We start from the raw sequence: 22844 nt of genomic DNA, 5'->3' as shown, positions 1-22844 counted from the left end.
CTTCCGTCACAGTGTTCCGTTGTGCCAGAAGTGGTTTAGTCATGCTGGCCACATGATCCTGAAAGCTGTCTGTGGACAAATGTTGATTCTCTTGGCCTGAAGCGAGATGACCACCACAGCCCATAGTTCCCTTTGACTGGACTTAACCGTCCAGGGGTCATTTACCTATTTACCTTTTTATACTGACTGGGAACAGCTCTCCCAAGGTTTCAGACTTACTTACCCATAGGAACATGGGAAGCTACGCCGAGTCAGACCATTGGTCCATCTAGTTCAGCATCGTCTACACAAGGGATGGTGACCCTGTGGTCTACAACTCCCATCAGCCTTGGCAGTATGGCCACTAGATGGGGGATGTTTGGATCCAGCAACATCTGGAGGGCCAGATTCCCTGTGCTTGGTCTACACTGGTGTAGACAGAGGTCTTTCTTAGCCGTGCCTGGAGATGCTGAGCAGTGGGAGAACTCCTGGCTTCTTGACTAGACATGAAACACACCTGCTTAGATGTATAAGGTTCATCAAGATGGGGTGCAGAGGAAATCTTAGGACCAAATCATTCTTCCTTGAGCAGGGGTGGCAAACCTATAGTCCTCCAGATCTTGTTAGACCCACAACTCCCATCATTCATGACAATTGACCATGGTGGCCAAGACTGGGTGTTCCTCTAAGGACATCTGGTGGACAACAACCTATCCAATGCTGTCCTGAAGGCAGACTGGCATTGGGCCTTTCCTTTTCAGCACACATATTCTCCATACATTTCCAAGGAAGAGATATGGAGACTTGTTGATTCTCTTGAGTGACACAGTGATCAAAAGATGGGCTGTTTATGGGAAGACAACCAGGGACACTAGGCAGAAGAGCTTCAGAAGCTGCATGCTGTAGTCCACATAGCCAGAGCAGAATCCTTTAAGCATCACATTTTTAAGGAAACCAACCCGATTCACACTTCCTGGATCAGAAATTGTAGAAATGGAAGGGACCGAAAGGGTTGCCTAGTCCTACCAACTGCAATGCATGTGGATTAGAGCACAGCTATCCTTTGGATTCTGCACATGTTGGTATTTTTGTTTTTAAAAAAGCATCTCCAAATGTGTATGAAAATGCACACTTTGGGTTAAAATGTGTGAAACATTGAGAAGTTGCATGCATTCTTTTATTTAAAAATGGAAGAATTGTGTGCATGTGGGAGAGGACAGGCATGCACATGAGTACACAACAAACTGACTCTAGTTCCAAGGCTGGCAGGTGATGATCTCTACTGCTGGAGAGCAGGGAGGAGGAGGAGAAGAAGAGTTTGGATTTGATATCCTGCTTTATCACTATCCGAAGGAGTCTCAAAGCGGCTAATATTCTCCTTTCCCTTCCTCCCCCACAACAAACACTCTGTGAGGTGAGTGGGGCTGAGAGACTTCAAAGAAGTGTGACTGGCCCAAGGTCACCCAGCAGCTGCATGTGGAGGAGCGGAGACGCGAACCCAGTTCACCAGATTACGAGTCTACCGCTCTTAACCACTACACCACACTGGAGGAAGATGTGGCCCTCCAACTCCCATCAGCCCCTGCTAGGATGGCCAGATGCCAAGGCCAGGATGATGGGAACTGTACTCCGGAAACATGCAGAAAGTCACAGGTTCCCCATTCCTGTTGTAGAGCATTAAATAGGACTGTGTAACACGAGCCCCTTTCCAGAAGTTCCAAATCCATAGACAATGTAAATGTTCTAATGCAGTGCTTCCCAAACTTCCCCCATTAGAACACCTGGAAAATTGCTGAAGGTTCTGGTGGACCCCTGCATGATTTCTCTGCCTGCTGCAGCAACTCTAAAGCACTGCGCTAGCAGCTCTATGGTTTTCTATTGCTTCTTTTTATTTTGTATATGGTAGTACTATTTGCACCCCGTGGAATTAAATTTGCAATACAATTAACTTACAATGTGAGAAATAAGAGAAGCAATAAAAAGTATCAACAAAACAATGCAAGTATTTAATCCAGCCATGCCAAGGACGCCCTGAGTGATGCTCGTGGACCAGTTTGAGAACCGCTCTTGTAATGAACGCAGGTGTGTTGGGGGGTGAATCCTCCCTGCCCATAGATCCATCAGCAGGGACAGGGAACCCGCCACCCTTGGGGGTGCTGTTGGGCTACGAATTCTATCATCCCTAAGCACCGACTGTAATGGCTGATACAATCTGGACTCCAGCAGCCATGTGGATGGCCAGCAGTCCTCCAGCCATGGTATGATGCACCTCAACCGTTACAAAAATAGGTAACCGAGTGGTTTCCCTTTGAGATTCGAAATCCAACATTAAGTGCAAGTGCTCTTACTTTTTAAAAGCGTAATCTGGAATGTATGCCAGAAATGGCAATTAAACCTTAGTGTCAATCTGTGCCCCAATGAGCCCCACCCCCAGAAGATAGCCCTGTCACCCAAGGGTTACCTTGCACCCCATTTAAATGGAAAGAGCACCCCACAGTGCTTGGAGGGGGGGGGCAGAACAGCCTTTCATTCCCCATTCCCATGGGAACGTCCCATGAACAAACGGGTATCTTTTTTCAATGAATATATCAGCGACTGCTGGATAAAAGGCATTTTTTTTTTAATTTTATCAAATGGACCTGTACAAAAGTTAGCAGTACTTAGTCAAACTCTAGTGAACAGAACAGATAACAACAGACGACCTTCAAACTTTACAGAAAAATAGATTGCATAAGGAGCCGCTGCTGCCCCTCCCCGCTTTGTCCTCCCGCCTCCCCCCAAATTCCCAAAAGGCAATATGCAAAAAAGAAAGAAAGAAAAGAAAGTAGAAGAAACACCTTTCAGCAAAACGGAAACAAAAACAAAAAAACCCCAAGAATATGAAAACGTAGAAAAGATAAGATAACCTCTGAAAGTTTTAAAGATTTATAAAGTTTTCTTTTAAAAGGCACAACGTTACCATTAGAGTTGGATGGTTATTATATGCTCAGCATACAATGGAACAAAACATCAACGAAATATTAGTCTACATCTAAAAAACTAACCAAAATATAGTGGAGAACGTTTTTATTTTCACAGCTTTGAAGGATGACATCTGGTCCCTAAATAGGCAACATTAAAGTGAAACTCAATCCGTAACTTCTGCTTAAAATGTAATTTCTCAAGAACGAGCTGTGCTCCCAGCACAGTCCCAAAATCCAATGATGCCTTCAAATTTAATTTAATGTGTTGAAACTAATTGGCATGGGGAGGGTATGCTTATTGCCATTTTCCTTTTTCCACATTCATGCTGAAGTAGCCTCGCTGGAGAGAGAAGGGAGCTCTTCCAAATTAACATTTGGCCTGTTTTTAACCATTTCCAGGAAGGAATAGGCATGAAAAACCATAACTAGGAACTGGTTAAACCCTGTCAATATTTTTGTTTTAAGAGACTCTTGAGACACAATTGTTGATCATTCCAGGACCAGTCCTATGGAGTTTGCCTTCCTCTCCCGTAATACTGGACTTGGGGGGGGGGGTGTTTACCCTCCTTTGGATCCCATTGGCAATAGGCTCAGTGTTCCTTCATACAACCGATAATTGCCTTTTTAGGATTCTCGACCTCATGAGGTGGAGAGGGCACTGCCATGAGCCTCAGGGGCTTTTGGGGGACAGGAAAAGATAGCGACCAATTCGTGGAGGGCTGGAGCTCTCAGGGACTATAAGCCCCAATGGCAAAAGAGAAGCACCATAATCAGAAAAAGTCTACCTGTTAATTAGAATCATAGAACTGTAGAAGGGATCTTAGGGTCAACAAGTCCAACCCAAGAATAGGTGTTTAGGAGGAATCCCACAGGCAGGACCTTGAGATCGTTGTTTTATCAGCTCCCAGCTGCAGCTGGCTAGTTTCTTTCATTAATAGAATCCTAGACTTGATGGACCTCATTTCTGGCCTGGCATGGTCAGAAGTAAATGTATGTTATTTATAACTTAATATCAATGTCATAATAACTCCTCAACAAATTATAAGGAAACACCACCAGTAAGGATTCTTTTTCTCCCTGCTCCCCCTGAAAATTAATCCATCACTTCCCTTCCATAATATCCTTCCATAACCACTTTAATTATTTTGAGAAGCATTTCAGATTTGCTTTTAAGACTGGCTGAACCAAAGCACTGCACCACCTTTTTAAGGAGCGGAAAAACCATCTTTTCTCCACTAGTTTATGCTCCTTAAAATCTCTTTTTTAAAAAAAATCTACTTCTTGCACAGAATTACTTCATTAATTAAAAAAAGACAAAATTACACAGAACATAAATACATATTTAACAGATTTACCCCAAAACAATGACAAAAAGAGACTTTTTTCTGAGCTTAACATACTTTTTTTTTAAGCTTCTGAACAAAAATGTTAATTACAGCCAAACCTTGCTTAGAAGAACTCTTGATTACAAATCAAAGGAATTCTGACATTAGTTGGTTGGTAGGTCCCAAAAGATTCTCAAGTGGTCCCTCAATATTATTAAATGATTAGGATTTTTAAAATCTAGGTGGGTTCTGTGCGCCAAGGCCGACTCATCCTCACATTGCAATAGACCCCGGAATGCCTTTGTCGTCTCCTTGTGAACTTTGCACTGTCCTGCGTACGAATTGTGGCACTTCTCTTTTAAGTCCTCACAGAGGAGTTAGAATATACTGTCCTTCATGTATTCAAAGGAAACCATCAGTCCAGATGCTTTATTAATTATTATTAATTATTATTATTAATAAAGAAAATAGAACTCTTGTCTTCTGGAAACTTTTCAAAAGGGTTTTGGAGCAGATGGCCAAGTCATTACAGAAGAACAGGAGGCACTTGGGATGGGGAAAATGGGGGTGCTCCTTTCATGGGCTGCGCCTTCTTCATTCCATTTCTGAACTTGTGTAGTGCATACTTTTTTGGGGGGGAGGGGGTCCAGGGAAGACCTCAGGTCTTCAACAACTCCTTCCGTCCTTCTCAAGGCCTTGTCAGAGTTGTGTAGACCGGCTGGTCCCAGTTCGCGGTGGGGCTGTGCGAAGGAGGGATGGACAAGCTGTTGAGGATCGGGGTGGCATACGGCCGGCGCGAGGAGTGGAAGTATGGGTACTGGTAGAGGCTGGAAGCGTAGCCGGGGTATGGGTTGTAGTAGTTGGAGCTTTGGAGATCTGTGTAGTCGCACTGGGAACTGGAGAAAGAGGCCGTGGCCGTGGCAGAGGACACAGTAGTGGCACACGCCTGGGCAGTGTAGGAGCCGTAGTCGGAGTGAGTTGGGGAGCTGTGGGACTGCTCACTGTAGTGGCTAGGGCTCAGCTGCTCTGTCTTGATGTGGGGCCTCTGCTGCCCACTTTCGTTGGAGGGAGGCGAGGTGGTGGGAGGGCTCTTGTGAGTCCAAACCTGGGGGGCTCCAGCCCCGCTGCCGCCGGTCGGGTGGGGGTAGGCGGGCCCATAAGACCCTGCCGCAGAGTTCTGCCCGTGGTCAGGCGGCATGGCAGAGTGGCCGTTGAGCGGCAAGTACTGGTCAAACTCGTGGACGTCAAAGGCCTCCATGTTGTTGATCACCTCGCTGCTCAGCTCAGAGATGTCGACGTTGCTGAAATCTATGTTCTGCCGGCCGCTCTCGACTAGGCGGCGCCCCTCGTGCTTCATCTCCTGCTTGCCCCCGTGGTGGAGGTCCGTCTTGGGGGTGGTGGGTGGGGTAGGGGGCCCGTGGGTCTGCCCTGGAGACAAAGCACATTTCAAACCATGTGAACACTGTTCAGAACAAGCAGTTTCAAGCGTCTTGGGTTAGTGGTCCCTTAGCACCAACATCGGACCCAAAGGAAAACAGGGATCACACAGAATCCTGGGAGTTCAGAAACATCTGGAAGCTCTCCTCTCTGGTCTATACCAACCAGTGTCTCCATATGGTACACTCCAGATGTTCGGGTCTACAGCTTCCATTGAGGGGGCTAGCTGGTTGACTGAGGGGTCAAGCCAGACAAATTAGTCAGAGATCCACAATCTGATCTCTTGCCTTAGCTTTAAGCAGTTGTAGTGAAGGCTTGAATTGGGTCTGCCAAACGTCAACCTTCTCTCCCATTTTGCTGATCTAAAGTTTCTCCTTGCTACCAAAGACCCTCTTTAAGTAGCGATGCAAAGGAGTGGGCCCTGCATGGAATGTGGATGCCGAAATGCAGAGTTACGCTGGTTTGTGGTCGTCTTTTTCTTTCACTGCAATGAATGGGGCAATCGCATGTAGAAGTTCTCCATAGATATGGAGGCACACACATTCCTCCAAATGAGAGAACAAGCACACTTCCCTGGGCTCAGCATCGAGACAAGATTCCTGGGGTAACCTCTGATGCTCTGGCAAATATTACCCAGGCATCCGATGGCTGACATATACTGGCCATGGCAACCTTGAAATCAGTAACTTTGAGGGGTGTGTGATCACTTTGAAACACTTTTAGATGCTATAAATGCTTTGAAATGTTTTTCTTTAATTGCTTTGGGAAAAATTAGCCGGCTTTTATACATTTTAAGTATGTTTATGTATTAACATTTTGATGTTTGTCACCCTGGGCTCCTTTGGAAAGGCAGGGTAGATATTTAATACATGATTAAGTCTGGAGTGGGCAGTGGTATGGTTGGGTAATTTTAGATGCTGGATTGGGGGGGGCGGTTGAATGCTTTAGATTGGGGTGGGCAAACTTTCCCATCTTCCCAGATGTTGTCACACTTCAGCTCCCACCAACCTCAGCCAATAGAATCATCTCCAAACTATGCAACTTAATTTATTATTATTATTCTTCTGTGAAATTTGATTATGGCCTTCCAGATTATTTCTGTCTAATTATTGGTTGATGCAACACGGAAGGCACCCACAGCCTTGAGATTTCAAACTATGTCTCCTCCGTATTTAGATGGGAGACATGCTAGAATATCTATCCATCAGCACTGATGTTACTTGCAGCAGGAAGAGGTGGAAACTATTCTGCGGTGAGAATTTTATCGCTCCCCACTCCAGGGAGTGATTTCTCCAAGGGATTCTTCAGAGAGTTTCCCTGTTCCGAATATTATGGGAAAAAATATGTTGCCTGCTGCTAAATGGGAGAAAATTATGCAAGGCTTCTGTGCCTGTTTTAGCAGCCCAACATACCACAGGAGATTTTACTGCATGACATGGGGAAGCACCGATGCGAAAACATACTTCACAACGTAACCATTTGTAATTTTTGTGATGACTGTTGGTTTTCAGCAAAAATATCTGACAGCCCTGGAACAATGAGAGCTGGAATCCAATAACATCTGGAGGGCTCCAGGTTCCCCATCTTTGCAGATGGCTTCCCAGTGGGACATTTGGTTAGCCGCTGTGAAACCAGGATGCTGGACTAGATGGGCCTCCTTCAGCCTGATCCAGCAGACAGGCTCTTTTGACGCTTACTCTCTTCAAAATGTGGTCAAGTCTCACTTTGCTGCCTTGGGAGACCCTCCTCCCTGTTCTGCCGAGAGGTGCCCTGGATATTTGCCCAAAGAGCTGCACCGACGGCGCCACTTAGTAGGAACAACAGCAAAGAACGGAGAGCTGTGAAGGGAATCCCTGCGGGGGGGGGGTTGCAAGGAAGTGTTGGGCAAGAGACAGGAGTGCAGAAGGGAGAATGAGGAATGGGCTGGGTTCTCCCCTTATAAAGTTCACTGGCAAAGGGAGAACAGGAGAGACCAAATATTACCCAAAAGGTTCCTGGTCCAATCTGAAAATGCTGGGGATTGAGCCAAAGATGATGCTCTAACCCGTAGCTAGAACCCTTCCCTTTTAAGGAAACTGTACCCTCTCATTATGTTTAGATGTTGTTTTCTCTAAGGACACAGCCACACCAGACACTGAAAGCACTGCACTGCGCTGCGCTACCACTCTAAAAGGTCAAGGCACCCCCCCATAATCCTGGAAACTGTAGCTTAACCTTCCGAGGGTTACAATTCCCAGCCCCCTTAAACTACAGCTCCCAGGATGCTTTTAGAAAAGCTATTTGCTTTAAATGTATGCGGTAGATGTGACTTAATTGCTTGGCAACTGGGAAGAGCATTTGAAAAAGGGTGAAATGGCACATGCCCTTTCATTTTTTTTAATATATACTGCGTTTTAGCATTATGTCTATAAGTTGTTATACTGTTATACATTGTGAACAACTACATCTTGAGTGACTTTTGCAGCCCTCTTGGTGTTTCCCATTATAAATCTGTCGCCTTCCCCTTTCCTTACCGGCGTGGTCACTGTGGTGGTGAGTTTCGCTCATGGATCCCAGACCAGTGTCTGCTTTGTAGATCTGGTTCCCACTGTGATGACTCAATTCGGCTCCCGAATCAGAATCGCTTTGGCCTGCCTTGACGCTTTTCCTCCTGCGTGGCTGATATTTATAGTCTGGGTGGTCCTTCTTATGCTGGACTCGTAAGCGCTCGGCTTCTTCGACAAATGGACGCTTCTCACTTTCACTTAGCAAACTTTTGGAGAGAAAAAAGAGAGAGATTAAAATCATTGCTTCCGTTCGAAAACTAGATTACTGCAATCTAATCTCTTTACTTCGAGAGCTTATCATTCTCGAAGCTACCAGCATGATTTTGACCAAACTGCGGGAGGCAGTGGAAGACAGGAGTGCCTGGCGTGCTCTGGTCCACGGGGTCACAAAGAGTCGGACACGACTAAATGACTTAACAACAATCTCTTTACACCATGGGTAGGCAAACTAAGGCCCGGGGGGGCGGATCAGGTCCAACTGCCTTCTAAATCTGGCCTGCGGACGGTCTGGGAATCAGCGTGTTTTTACATGAGTAGAATGTGTCCTTTTATTTAAAATGCATCTCTGGGTTATTTGTGGGGCCTGCCTGGTGTTCTACATAAGCAGAATGTGTGCTTTTATTTAAAATGCATCTCTGGATTTATTTGTGAGACATAGGAATTCGTTTATTCCCCCCCCCCCCCAAAAAAAATATAGTCCGGTCTCCCGCAAGGTCTCAGGGACAGTGGACCAGCCCCCACTGAAAACGTTTGCTGACCCCTGATTTACGCAATACATGTCTCATGTGTGTTGGTCTGGAAAGCTAAGTCAAAGGTCACACTTGTGCCCCAGTGCAAGTAAGGAGAGCATTTCTCTTACTGGAGAATGCTACCACATCATTTTTCCAGTCTTAAATTCAATTTTCCACATCAGTTTGCAATTTAAAAAAAAGTCTTCATGAAAATTCATCATTTTAGTGCATTTCCCCCCTCCCCAATGTACATGTTTGCATTCAATTCTGTTTAATATATGCATTTTTGCAAACCAATTTCCCCCTAATAGAATGTGCTTTTGTAAATTATTTTAACATATGCATTTTATGCACATTTTGCCTGAGTATGTGCATTTTTATACTCATTATTTGGCTGGAGGATTATATTGCAAAATCCAGAAAAAGTACAAATTTTGAAGGACGGCCGTTTCAATTTGTGTATTACTTCAGAAAAGTGCAAATTAGGTAGGTTTGCATTTAATTGCAGATTGGACTGAATTTCTTCCCCATTCCCAGATATCATATCACAACATGGGCTTCATATTTAACAGGAAATTGTTTTCATGCGTTTAGGAAGATTTTTCAAAAATTAAAAATTTAGATGTTTAACAGATATTACAAAGTAACTTAGAACTGAACAATACTATGCATGTCTACTTTCGTTACGTTCGAGGTTTATTTTCAGATAAATGTGTATAGGACTATATAGAAACTCTGAAAAAACCAGTCGAAGCAGAAAATTCCAGTTGGAGAGCTTTGACATTCTGCTTTACTCTCATGTGAAATTTGTAAGACTTGAATGTTCGGTTTCAGCTGAAATCTGCCTTCAGTTCATGAAGCCCTTCTGAGGATTCCTCCTCAGTATGATGAACATGGCATGAAGGCATGGGGCATGGCCTTTCCAGTGGTGGCTCCTTGTGTTTGAACTTCCTTCTAAGGTAGGACCTGGTTCTGGGGGGCCCCAACCTATTTATGGTTTCAGGTAACTGGTTGACACATTGATTTCAGCATGCTTTTAAAGGAGGAGACACTGATCAGTCCTGCTCTTGCTATCAGTAAATATTCTTTAGTGATTTGCTACATGTGTTAATTTATGATGTTTAAAATTATTTTTGTCTGCGCAAACAGCAGTATAGCAATTATCTATATAAATAACCACGTATAATTTGGAACTCAACACCGACTTTCTGCTCCTGAACAGAATCCAGTTTTCCATTAAAAAGGGTTTAATGAAATTATATACAGCTCCTACCAGTTGCATATAACAGATCAGATTTCCCATCACTGCAACGAACAATACCCAAGTTAAACATTATTTTACAGGCGAGTCTTTCGAGTATTTCCAAATCTTTGGAATGTATTCTTTAATCTTTGTTACAAGTTTCAGAAATCCTGAACCACGACAATATACAAAATGTTGGTTTTTCTTCTTCTCTAGTCACTCTACCCCTCTCGTTTTACATAATTTTATATCCATCAAGCAAACTTTCCAGGCAGAGAAGACGAGCACAATTTCAGTGTAAACTTGTTCAGGTTACAATCCTAAAACCATTTAGCATGGAGAAAGCTACATGGAACTCAATTAAATCTACCTTTGAGAAGACGTGTATAGGATCCCACAGTAAAAATACAATCTGTTGCACACTTATTTGGAACGACGAGTCCTACTGAATGCTTGTGGGAAATCAGCATATACCGTATTTTTCACTCTATAACACGCACCCGACCATAACACGCACGTAGTTTTTAGAGGAGGAAAACAAGAAAAAAAATATTCTAAACCAAACAGTGGATGTATGATTTTTGTGGTTCATGCTGTGGCCACAGACATGTGATCTGACAGTGAGTTTGGAGTAGCCCAATGCAAAAATCCTGAGGATCCATGTGGATCCATGCTTTGTAACCACGTTTTTGCACCACTGCGGCCCCAAGCAACAGTGGGTGCGTGATTTTTTTGGTGCAAGATGTAGCCATGGACATGCTATGTGATCTGATGGTGAATTTGGGGTGACCCAGTGCAAAAATCCTGAGGATCCATGTGGATCAGTGCTTTGTAACTATGTTTTAAGTGGGGAGGGAAGGAATAATAATAATTAATAATAATAATAAATTTTATTTATATCCCGCCCTCCCCAGCCGAAGGAAAAGCACTCAAGGGACAAGGAGCACGCGTGAGGTGTGTGGAGAAGGATGCTGCTAATAATGAAGAAGAGGGGTATAAGAGAAGGCTGCTCTCCTCTCCCACTTTGCTCCTTTAAAGCAAGCAGGCTCTGCTTTTCTCCCTCCTCCCTGCTCATCCCCGGCTTAGCGAGCTGAAGAACTTTGCTGCTATTTAGCGAGATGAGTGGGGAGGAGAGAGGGACAGAGAGCCTGCTTGCTTTAAAGGAGCCAACCGGACGGGAGCCGCTTACACTTGTGTAAGCGGCTCCTCTCCTCTCCCGCTTTGCTCCTTTAAAGAAGCAGGCTCTCTGTCCCTCTCTCCTTCCCACTCGGCGGCTCTTCTCCCGCTTTGCTGTTTCAAAGCGAGCCACGGAGGAGGGAAGGAAGGGGAACCATGGATCCTCTGCTCACGACTGCAGCAGATCCCCCCCCCCCCGCCACCCGTAGGCATTCCCTCCATAACACGCACAAACATTTCCCCTTACTTACTAGGAGGAAAAAAGTGAGTGTTATGGTGCAAAAAAATACAGTAAATAAACTTAAGTAGCATTTACTTAGGAGAAAACATCAGAGGATGGACTGCTATATCTTTATTATTCCTGTTGCTATTACTGCCAACTGTATTGGTTTAAGTGTTTCCACTTAAGCCAATACAATTAAAATGTATTGGATCACCACACAGCCTTGCTTGCACTCCCATGTTGTAGCTGTTGGTTTGACCCTCACCTTTTTACAGGGAAAAATGGGACCCATATACTGTCCTCCCTCATAAGTTGCCCTTGTGAGTCTGGCAGGTAACTTCAATTTAAAACTGCTGTTGTTGTGGCGGCGGCATTAATCACACTGTTCAGCTGCGCAGTTTGGGGGAAAAGATTTGCCTTCAGCGGCTGGCAGCCGCGAGTCAAAGGGGAACCTAAGGTTTCGTTTTTAAGAGTCCTTAGCCTTCCTCTAGACTCCAGGAGGAGAGATTACAGAGAGATGAAGGCAGAGGGGTGAGGGAGAAAAACTTTGGGGGAGGATCTGAGGAAGAAGAAGGAAAAAGCAAAGTAGCCATACCAAAATGTTCTCCTACAGCAGTGAAAAGGGTGGGTTTGGGACACGCATATTAAAGCACCAACACAAACCAGTTTACAACAGCCACCACCTTCCTCCATCCCCTGAGTTTTAATTTTATCGTTGCAGCTCTCCTGCAATTGTTCTCCATATATGCTTACAGCAAAGTCATTTCAAAGTCTCTAATACTCTCTTAGCTGACAAGAGGACTTGCAAACTAAATACAGTGGTACCTCGGGTTACATACGCTTCAGGTTACAGACTCTGCTAACCCAGAAATAGTGCTTCAGGTTAAGAACTTTGCTTCAGGATGAGAACAGAAATCGTGCTCCGGCGACGTGGCAGCAGCAGGAGGCCCCATTAGCTAAAGTGGTGCTTCAGGTTAAGAACAGTTTCAGGTTAAGAACAGACCTCCGGAACAAATTAAATACTTAACCCGAGGTACCACTATAATGGTCAGCTTGAGCAAATGATGATGATGATGATTTTTAAAGCTCTTCCTTTGCACCTGCTAGCATTTTCCTGTCCCTGTACCCCCTTCTCCCCAAGTGCACAGGCATCTCTCCCCTGCCTCTTCTACCAAATTTTTGATCCATAGAACTTTTAACAATGCACAGGAAAACACAGACCCTGAACCACAAAGCTCACCCAGCACAATCTTAGGTGTGACTACTCAGAAGTAAAGCTCACTGCTTTCAACCAGACTTATTCCCAGGTATGTGTGTGTGCATAGCATTGCACTGTTAGAACACTATTAGCTTTTAGCCAACACCAAGGGTTATACGCAACCAAGTTCTTCTGAACTTAATTTAGCAATGTCCATTAATTTCAATGCATCTACTCTGAGTAGGGCTGGCATTGGCTACAACCCAGAGTATACAAAGGAAGTGACAATTTTTATTTTTATTTTTTGCAAATCTTTCCAGGAAACTACTTGATAATATTTGCAAGAGACAAATAAAAGATTACAGGCAAAGCGTATTTCACTCATTTAATTTCCATATGTTTATACGGGAAAATTCCATTTAACTATGAAAGGCTTAAACAAAGGGAAGATACTGCTAAATAATATGAGCCCAAATAGACACTTGCGTGATATCTAGCTAAGTCAGACTACCCAAATCAATAAACTAAACTTACTTAACTCCATTCATTTCAATGGGTCTAGCTCCAAGTACGACTAATCTTGTACGTCACTCATTATTTCTAAAGCACCACAAACCCATGAGCAATTTAAATTCGTGCTTACACAACCGGCAGTCCTCATCCAGCCAAATGGGCCACATCACATCAGATCCAGGGGCTCAATAGACTTGCTGTTTTCACTGGCAGCTGGTACCACCAAAAGGGAGGACAGGCAAGAGAATCATAGGATTGTAGAGTTGGCCTGGTCTGCTTTCGAAAATCAACTTCTCTGCAGCAAAAGCCATTTCCCGCAGTTGTGAGAGGCCGACAATTTTTATTTTTTTCAAGGAACAGAACAAGCTGCCTTATACAGAGTCAGACTGCTAGTCCATCCAATTTAGTACTGCTTACAGTGCCTGGCAGCAGCTGCGCTCCAAGGATTCAGGCACAAGAGAGTTTGGATTTGATATCCCTCTTTATCACTACCCGAAGGAGTCTCAAAGCGGCTAACATTCTCCTTTCCCTTCCTCCCCCAGAACAAACACTCTGTGAGGTGAGTGGGGCTGAGAGACTTCAGAGAAGTGTGACTGGCCCGAGGTCACCTAGCAGCTGCATGTGGAGGAGCGGAGACGCGAACCCGGTTCACCAGATTACGAGTCTACCGCTCTTAACCACTACACCACACTGGCTCTCCAGTGGACATTCCCAGCCCTCCCTGGGGATGCTGCTGGAGGTTGAATTTGGGTTCTTTTGTGTGCAAAGCAGATGCCATGCCCTTGAGATTCTGCCACCTTAAAACACAGGGGGCGCCCAAAGGGGGCAGAGGGGCAAGTGTCCTGAATGCTGAACTCCTGTCATTGACATAGCCGTCATTTTTCTCTCTTGCCCACCTGGAAATGTAATGTGCCCTTTTCTGTGCCCTCCAAGAATTTGTTTCTGGTGCCGCCACTGGTTTTAAACAGAAGAAAAAGAAGTAGTAAGATGGAGGGGAAATCTCAAACCGCACACCCCAACACCAGGAGCCGAACAAACCTCCCATATCTCCCTCTCAAATCCTTTCCTGTGCTCTGCTCTGTTTACAAAGAGCAATTTCTGCTCCTACATTCTGGCGTCCTTGGATAACACTAATCAGTTACTGGGATACTGGACATTCTCTAGTTTGGGGACCAGGTCCCCACTGTCCCAGAAGATTGGCTTGAGATTCACCTGGATGCACAGAAACACAACTGTGTGCAGAACAAAAAATAAATGGTTCTTGTTATGAGAGACGATTGCAGCAGCCGAAAGGCTCCCAGCTCCCAAGCCTAGAGAAATAATTCGGTTCTTCTAGAGGGACCTTGACATGTTTGGCACTAGACCAAAATGCTGGGTTTATTATTTTGTTTTTCATTTGGGATCAGCGGAAGGTTAAAAACAGACTCTCTTCGTTCAAGGGTGGGGGGGTTGCAAACTGGAAGAGGAAAAGTTAAGCAACTGCAAATTGCTTTAGCGAGTAAGTCATACAGCTCAGGAGCTACTGATGCTAGAAGTGACCATTAATTATCAGTCAATTTCACTGGACTGCAGACTGTTGCCAATAGATTACAAATAGTCACAGCTGGCAGCGTAAGAGGTTTTGGTGCCAGGGGCAGAAAAGTTCAATGTGGCAACCACCTCACCTATTAAATTAACCTGGGAGCAGAAGCAGGACTGCTGTTTCAGGTTCTACAGGGAGCGGCAAAGATTCACAGCAATGTTCAAAGGCACAGATTTCACCTTGGATATGCTCAAGATTAAACTGCAAACACACACAAAAAAAGAGTGCACATTAAGAGCTTTCCCTGGCTGCGCTTTAATACCTTATAGCAGGAGTGAGCAGACTTCATGCTTGCGGGAGCTACTCTGAGTGTTTTGCTAGAACCCAGAGCTCTATGAACTGGAGCCAGATGCTCAAGACATTTACTGAGAATAAAAGAATTATGAGCCCAGGAATTCGGTTTCGAGTACCAAAACTGACCTGTGCTCACATTCCTCCCAAACCAAAAAGCCATTCCTATTGAACACATACAGCTTTCATCATTTCAGCAGTATAGTTTAAGAGAAGAGTAACTCTGTGGTTGCCATTGTTTAAACAATTAGAAGATAATAAGATGGATAGGAAACTGCCCAATACCAAGTCACACGCTCCGCTCATCTAGCTCAGTATTGTCTACACTGACTGGCAGCAGCTGCCCAAGGTTTTTAGACAGCGAGTATCTCACAGCTCTACCTAGAGATGCCAGAGATTGAAACTGACACCTTCTGCATGCAAGGGAGATCCTCTACAACTAACCTGTGGTCCATTCCCTGGAAGCCAGAAATCCTTCACATCTTCAGATCACCCCAGTTCAACCAACAGACCCTGATCTACCTTCTGCCCAGCTCCGATCTAAGAGGAACAGTGCTCAATTTTTGTCCTTTCCATCCAAATATTACTTTTCTTCCTGATTCCGTGAGAATGAGGCCACGATCCTAGACTCATTTACCTGGGAGTAAGGTCCATTTGCCTCAGTGGGGCATAAATCAAAGCAGTGATATACAGGATTGCAGTGGGGGGGGTATTTAATATACTCTTTCACCTTGTCTGTAGCAATCATGGGGCAGTGTGCAATAGCATCCTGGTCACTCTATCTTCTGTACCATAAGCTAGGCTGAGAGAGTGAACAGTCCATCATCAGCCGCTGAGCTGCAGCACTGAACAGGGATGTGAACAGAGGCACAACAACTCCAAACCCTTTGTTATAAACACGGACTGTGTATAAGTCTTTGGACATACACATTATTGGTGCTTTGAACAGGAAAGAGCGGGTTTCAATACTGTGGCTTCTCCATTTGTGGCCCACTCCCTTTACAGTGTGTGTGTGCATGCACACAGACACACATGTAGCCTATGTTCAGGTACATGTGCTTACTGGGAACATACTGAAATTGCAGTCCTAGGAAAGAGGCCCCACTGAACTCGGCTCTTTAACAATGTACGCCTTCCAAGCAAACTTGCATCAGATGGCACTGTTATGTAGTATTTTGCCACCAACCTTAACACTGCATCTTTTCGGTTCTGGATCGAGCACACATAACTATTCTGCAAAGGTTTTAAACTCATTATACGTCAGAGCACATTGTAGCCAAGCATTGCATAAATGCATCCATGCAAATCCAGCTGGTCGAATAGGAGAGACACTAAGAGGCTACTCCCTAAAGCTCCAGGGGTGTGTTGCATTGCTTTCAGCTGTGACCGTCCTGCTCTGAGCAATAATCTTGCTGTTGTTGTTTTAAAAAAGAGCTAAAATAATAAGGCTATCAGTTGATCGGGTGCATCAGTGCACTTGGCTGCTCTAGGTCACTAAGTCAAACTTCCCAGCTTGTTGACAAGGGGTATTTTAAAGGCATCCTGGAAACAGAGGCCAATAATTCACATGCACTTAAGTAAAAATGATTGGATGCCTTGCTTACTGACAGCCAAGGTGCAAACCAGCTCCACTGGGAACCAGCCCGTGTCAAAACTGAAAGGAAAGTCGTATGTGGTATCAGAAGTGGGATGATCCATTTACGCACACAGCCCATCCGATGAGTGACTCAATCCTAAAACAAGGAGCGACAGCATGTCCCTTTTGGGGCGATAGGTGTGCATGGTGACCTTATTCACAGAATTGTAAGGGACCAACCCAGTCGAACGGCAGGGATCTGCAGGAATCTTTGACCCAATATGGGCTTGAAGCCCCAACCCTGGGATTAAGAGTTTCATGCTCTACCAACCGAGCTATCCCTCAGGAATATATACTTGGGGACTGGCTCCACTATATTCACTGGTACCTACTTTGATGTAAGGGGAGCTTTAGCCTCAGACGGAATATTAAGCAGAACAGCTCGGAGAAAGGCAAAAATCACAATCCCCTTCCAAGGACAAAAACTGTTAGCTTCTGACAATGATGTTATAGATTTCCAGCCTTATGAAAAGGGGCTGGACTAAATGACTCATGGGATCCCCTCCACCTCTTACACTAGACTCCAAGCACATATGTTGATCGTGCAAGTATCCCAGAAGCGGTGCCTAGCACATGCATCAAATGCAGACAGATGTCCTTTTCATTTAACATTGATGACACTAGGCCAGTTACACTGCATGTGATCACACTTTCAATGCTGTTTGTGCCCGCAAAAGTCTTGGGGCAGATGCACTGCTGTGTTTCCAATCTGCGCATACTCTGTAGCTTCCTCCTGAAATCCTGTAACTTTTTATGCCACAAATGTCTCAGGGCGTGTCTCCTGCTTTGGCTGCGCTATAGTGCAAGAGTGCAATAACACTGGGGAGCCATCACAGAGCTACTGCTACAGCAAAATGACGTTTGGATGGTCCAGTATTTAACCACCACTAATGCACTACTGTTGAGTCAACAGCATGCTGCAGAATCGCCAGTCTGGTGGGGCTCACAGCACAGGCAATTGTTAAAGGAATGAGCTGTGAGCGACGAAGAACCCTTGATGAAATTTCACTTGAGTCATAATAAACTCAGTAGGGAGATTTCTTGGGCAAGCCACTATTCTCTTAGCCACAGCCTCTGCAATATGGGAATAATAATACTGGACTACCTTAGGCAGCTGTGGCAAAGATTAATGCAGAGATAATATAGGCACCACACTTGAAATGAACTGTATCAGTACTATGTTGTAGTATTACCATCTTATCAAATTACATTCTTTGCAGCAGCTACTGAGAAAACATGAGCAAATAATCTAGAAGGAAAGCGCTGGCAGATTGCAAAGGTGGTTCACTAATCTGACGAAGCCAAGTCAACAGTTACCGCTGGAACAATTTATTTTTGCTACGCAGTTTGATATTCCACGAGGACTGGCCGGGTCAGTCGCCGCCGCTTCATGTATTTCCTGTAGGCATTCTACTTCTTTTGGACCCTTTGCCATAGTCTTAAAACCGCATGCAATAAATATGGCAGTCAATTTTATTATTGCAACCTGCAATAATAAAATACATGGTGGAGAGAACACATTGTGGGACTAGATGATCAATTTTATGATTCTACTATCATTAAGTTCAATGGCTATGGAACGGTGGGGGGGGGACCTTCTCCCCCATTTCCTTATCCCTTCAAAGTGAAAGGAAAGAGTTGGGACCGCTCTGTACTAGTACCATCTAAGAATAGTGAATTTATTATTTACATTAATAATAATGCAAGTAATGTTTTTTAAAATAAGAAAATGTGGTGCTGGGAGGTGGTACCAGTTGCATTTTTCATTTAGCATTTATATTTGTTAGTCCTTCAAAGTAATTGGTTACATGAAGGTATCAGTAAAAAAAAATTTTTTTTTAAGTGCTGACATTTCTAACCAAGGGTCCAAGTTTAGTAGTCCAGGAGCTTGAAGGAATATGCAGTAGCTTTAACACAACTTTAGCCTGTTGCCACACACCCAATGTCCAAATGGGAAACGGCCATAGCTCAGTGGATAAGCATCTGTTTTTCATGTAAAAGGTCCTCGATTCAATCCCCAGGTAGGGCTGGAAGGAAATTATTTCTGAAACCCTTGACAGTATAGACTATACTGAACTAGGTGGACCAAACAGTCTGAAACAATATAAGTCCGCTTCCTATGGTTTTCGTTTTCCGAATCACAGACTTCGGAACAACCCAATGCCTCTTATGAGCAAACCCTAACAGAAGTAGACTTGGTCTGAAAATACCACATGGAAATGTCAACAGATTCACTCTCACACCCACAAAGGTGTCAAGGGTAGCACTGCCAGCCTTGAGAGGAAAATAGACACTAACCAAGAGACAAAACAAACTCCTGTGGCACCCCGTAAAAACCAACAGAATTGTTAGGCATAGGCTTTACAGGCACAGACCTGCAGAGGAAATATTTCAGCCTATGAAGGTTCCACAAGACTCTTGTTTTTGACATGAAAATGGCGCTCTTCTATTCCTTATGAAGAGGCAATGAAATGGGTCTTTAAAAAATGCAAAAGAGAATTTCCCAAAACCCTGGAGCGCAGCTGCCTGTCAGGGCAGACTGCACTGAGCCAGTCTGGGTTTGGCCTGCATCCTGTTCACACATTACTGGCACTAATTAAAGTTTTGAATTTTTAAATAAATAATAGGAAATAAGTAATAGATTGATAGCTATTCCTTCCGAAACAGGAGGAGGAAAACTGCCATGCCAAGAAATAACCCACTGGGCACCCGTACATGGAACTAAACCATACCCAATTCCCAAAGCCTCTAAAGAAAAATAAGAATATTTGAATAGTGGGCCCTTCACAGCTCTGAGGAGTGTGTCCTTTTAATATCACATTTACTGGGGGAGGGGGATAGCCCTCCAAAGTGTGCAATGCTTTAGGAGAGAAAAGTTTGGGAGGAAAGGGGGGGGCACTAAGTAGGATTTTCGCCCACGCAACCAGACAGCTGGATGCTTCAAGGTTGCTAGGAGGCCACTGCGGCCTTGAAAGCAATGCCGTAGCACACCTCACATGCTTTTCCACCCAGGCAGTGAGGCACAACTGAGATCCATGCTGCTCTCAGCAACCAGAATTGCCAAGACAGAAGAGACAGCCTGGAGAAGTTTGAGGAAATTTGGGGGTGCTTTGGTGGTGGGTAGGTTTAAAGTGCATGCCTTTCAAGTAGCAGAAATGTCCCTGATTTGAACCTTGATGTTTCTTTCTCTCCCCCCCCCCTCCACACCAGCTGTCCCTCATTATGCTGCCTGTGCCTTTGATTTCCACCAGGTGTTCCCGGACTTTGGGATTTATCAGCCGAAGAGCTGCTGGAGATTCTACTGGGCCCCCCACTGTAACAGCAAGAGACACCCCAGGTGCTTCCAAACTTGGGAATGGTTAGGAAATGTTTCATACAGTGCTCCTTTGGGAAGAGACATCACTAACTCCATAATGCCCACAAAAAGTGACTCCTATGACCTCCCTGTTTTTTTCAGTCTGTTTCCCCCACTTCCTCATCAGTCTCTCTTAAAAGCAACACAAACTTCAATGGAATTAATTTTTTTTGATACAAAATGCTGGGGGGGGGAGAGTTCTACTAATTTTAATTGGGAATAAATAAGTTGGGTTTGATGGAATTTTTTAAAAAGCTCAGATGCCTTCTCCCCCCCCCCACCTAGTTTATGTTTCACCTTCAAATCTGGAGATCCAGAGAAACAAACATGAAACCGAGTTCAAATGAACCCTACTCCATCTACATTAAGGATAGGTTTGGGGAGAGAGAAATTGAACACCATCTAATCTCTCCAAAGGGGCCTTAATACCCATAAAGTCTTAATTTATGTACCTAAATTCATACACTGCCTATACACCGTTAAATGTCTGGAAAGTTTTCCAACCACACTACAGCAAGCATAAAGAAATGGTGTGTCAGAGTAGGAACTGGGAGAACGGGGTTCAAACCCACCCTGCCATGACATTGTATTTACTGGAGCACCTTGGGCTACCTTTTGCTAAAAGGGGGAGGGATAAGATAAGATAAAATACAATAGCAGACCAAAAAGAAACACGATTTTAAGACGGGTCTGCTGCCCAAGTGCTGCGGGGAAAGCAAAAAATGTAACATACACCCCTCCCACGAAAAAAGGGAAGGATATCCCAATCTTAAAACCTCGCTTTTTTGTTTTTTTTAAATGCTCCCACTGGTGTTCTAATGCAATTAATTTGTCATTAATCTGTTTCGGACTGGAATCACACACCATTTGCTTGAGCGTATTCCTCGGAAGTAACTCCCATTCATTCCCGTCGGGGCGCGTTAACTTTAAAGGGAAAGGTCCCTGGCCGTCACCTTTCCGTTCCCTGCGCGTATTGCCCTGGCAGGCGCGACCTCTCTCGCAACCGCGGGCTGCTGCGCTTCGTCCGCCCCGTCCAGCCCAGCCCAGCCCCGCGCGCCCCGGCCCGGCCACTCACCGCCACAGCTTGCCGAGCGTCTTGCTGAGCTCGGCGTTGTGCAGATGCGGGTACTGGTCAGCCAGCTTCCGCCGGGCGGCCTGCGCCCACACCATGAAGGCGTTCATGGGCCGCTTGACGTGCGGCTTGGCTTTCAGCGCCCCATTGCCGCGGACGGGCATGGGCACCAGGCTCCAGTCGTAGCCCTTCAGCACTTGCGAGACGGCGTCGCGGATGCACGCCGGGAAGCGCTCGTCCACGTCGCCCGGCTCGCCTTTGGGGCCGCCGCCGGGTCGCTGCGAAGAGGCCGAGGGCGCCCCCGGGGCCCCCTCCGAGCCAGCGGGCGACGACGGCGCGTCCGAGTCCGAGTCCACGTGGGACATGGAGCTGGCCGTGCCCGCGGGGCTGCCCGGCGCCTCCAGGGCTTTGGAGTGCTCCTCGCTCATATTCAGCATTGGCGGCGCGCGAGTAGAGCCGGCCGGGAAGAGCGGGGCGCCCCAGCCGCGGGGCCCAGGAGCCAGGCACGGGCCAGCCGGGAGCGCACGGTGCCTGGAGCGCGCGATGGAGAGGCAGCCGGGCGCACGACGCCAAGCCGCCTGCCGGGCGAAAAGCGACGCTGGGCCAGCCGCCGCAGCAGCAGTAGGAGCCTCCGGAGCGGAATCGGCAGCCGCAGCAGCGCCAAACGAGCAAGTCCCCCGGTGCGCTAAACTCTCCCGTGCGCAAAAAGCGGAGCTCTCCAAACGCGTCCTCTTCGCAGCCACCGACGTCGCCAAGTAGAAGCCGAGCGGCGAAGCCGGCCAGCAACTTTCTTTGAGTGCGGGGCGAGGCAGCCCCTCCCCTCCCGCACTTCCGATTGGCGGCCTCCGACGGTCTCATCTGCATAAGAGGGCGGGGCTTTGACCCTTTCCGACTTCTTAAAGAGGCAGCCGCCCTCTTTTTTTTTTTTTTTTTAGCTTTCCAAAAATGAGTGTATTTACTGCATTGAATGTAACCGGGACGGTTTTCTTTGCTGCCATTTCCCCGTTAACCCCCTGAGTACCGCTTCCCTCTGGCGGGGTGGTGGGGGCAGTCATGCAGAGGATATTTCTCTCCAGCATCTCCTGCTCCGCCCCCCACAAAAAAGCCACCCTAAATTAATCTCTTAAACACTAAACTCCTATCAGACCTCAGCTGCAACACAAAGCAGGCTGCGAGGCTGTGCGCGGTTACCTGGGAGTAACCCTTACTGCGCACAGCGGAGCTTATTAGAGGACCGTAAGGAGCCGAGGGAAGTTCTGCCAGGTACGTGCAACATCAGCCGAAGTTTGGCTTCCCACCGCGGCCGGGCAGATGCTGCTGCCGGGAAGCCCACAAGCAGCAAGGCAGGAAGGCGGTAGCTTTCCTCCACTGCCGTTGACGCTGCCGCCGCCGCCGCCGGACTACTGCCATGCAGAGATAGACTGCGTCTGAGCCAGGACGTTCCACGTAACTATTTATAGACGCCGCTGGGAATTGGTCTTATCGTCGCGAACTGTGACTATGGATCCCCGCCCTCTCCAAAATAGTTATTTTACTTATCTATTTATTGGATTTCCTCCTCAGAGAACCCAAGT

The 22844-nt window shown here is 45.9% G+C and overlaps 1 protein-coding gene across 1 annotated transcript; it reads right to left on the bottom strand.

Moving 5' to 3' along the window:
* Nucleotides 1-2582: 2582 nt before the first annotated feature.
* Nucleotides 2583-22075, bottom strand: SOX8 (SRY-box transcription factor 8). The gene is made up of 3 exons (XM_083585987.1): nt 21274-22075; nt 8218-8456; nt 2583-5695 (listed from the first exon to the last, which is right to left on the bottom strand). The coding sequence occupies exons 1-3, from the start codon at nt 21705-21707 to the stop codon at nt 4956-4958; spliced, it is 1413 nt and encodes a 470-aa protein (XP_083442113.1). The 5' UTR covers nt 21708-22075; the 3' UTR covers nt 2583-4955.
* Nucleotides 22076-22844: the final 769 nt, after the last annotated feature.

This window comes from Podarcis filfolensis (genome assembly GCF_964270895.1).
Source record: "Podarcis filfolensis genome assembly, chromosome: 14".
NCBI lineage: Eukaryota > Metazoa > Chordata > Lepidosauria > Squamata > Lacertidae > Podarcis > Podarcis filfolensis.
Note: the sequence above shows the minus strand (reverse complement) of the source record. Positions and strands in the feature narration are given on the sequence as shown.

What these genes read in the sequence shown, in the direction of transcription:
- SOX8 (XM_083585987.1), bottom strand. Translation starts at nt 21,707, where the DNA reads ATGCTGAATATGAGCGAGGAGCACTCCAAAGCCCTGGAGGCGCCGGGC. An exon ending in ACGCTCGGCAAGCTGTGGCG is followed by an intron (nt 8,457 to 21,273) that starts GTGAGTGGCCGG and finishes TCTCTCCAAAAG; the next exon opens with TTTGCTAAGTGAAAGTGAGA. An exon ending in CCACCACAGTGACCACGCCG is followed by an intron (nt 5,696 to 8,217) that starts GTAAGGAAAGGG and finishes CTTTGTCTCCAG; the next exon opens with GGCAGACCCACGGGCCCCCT.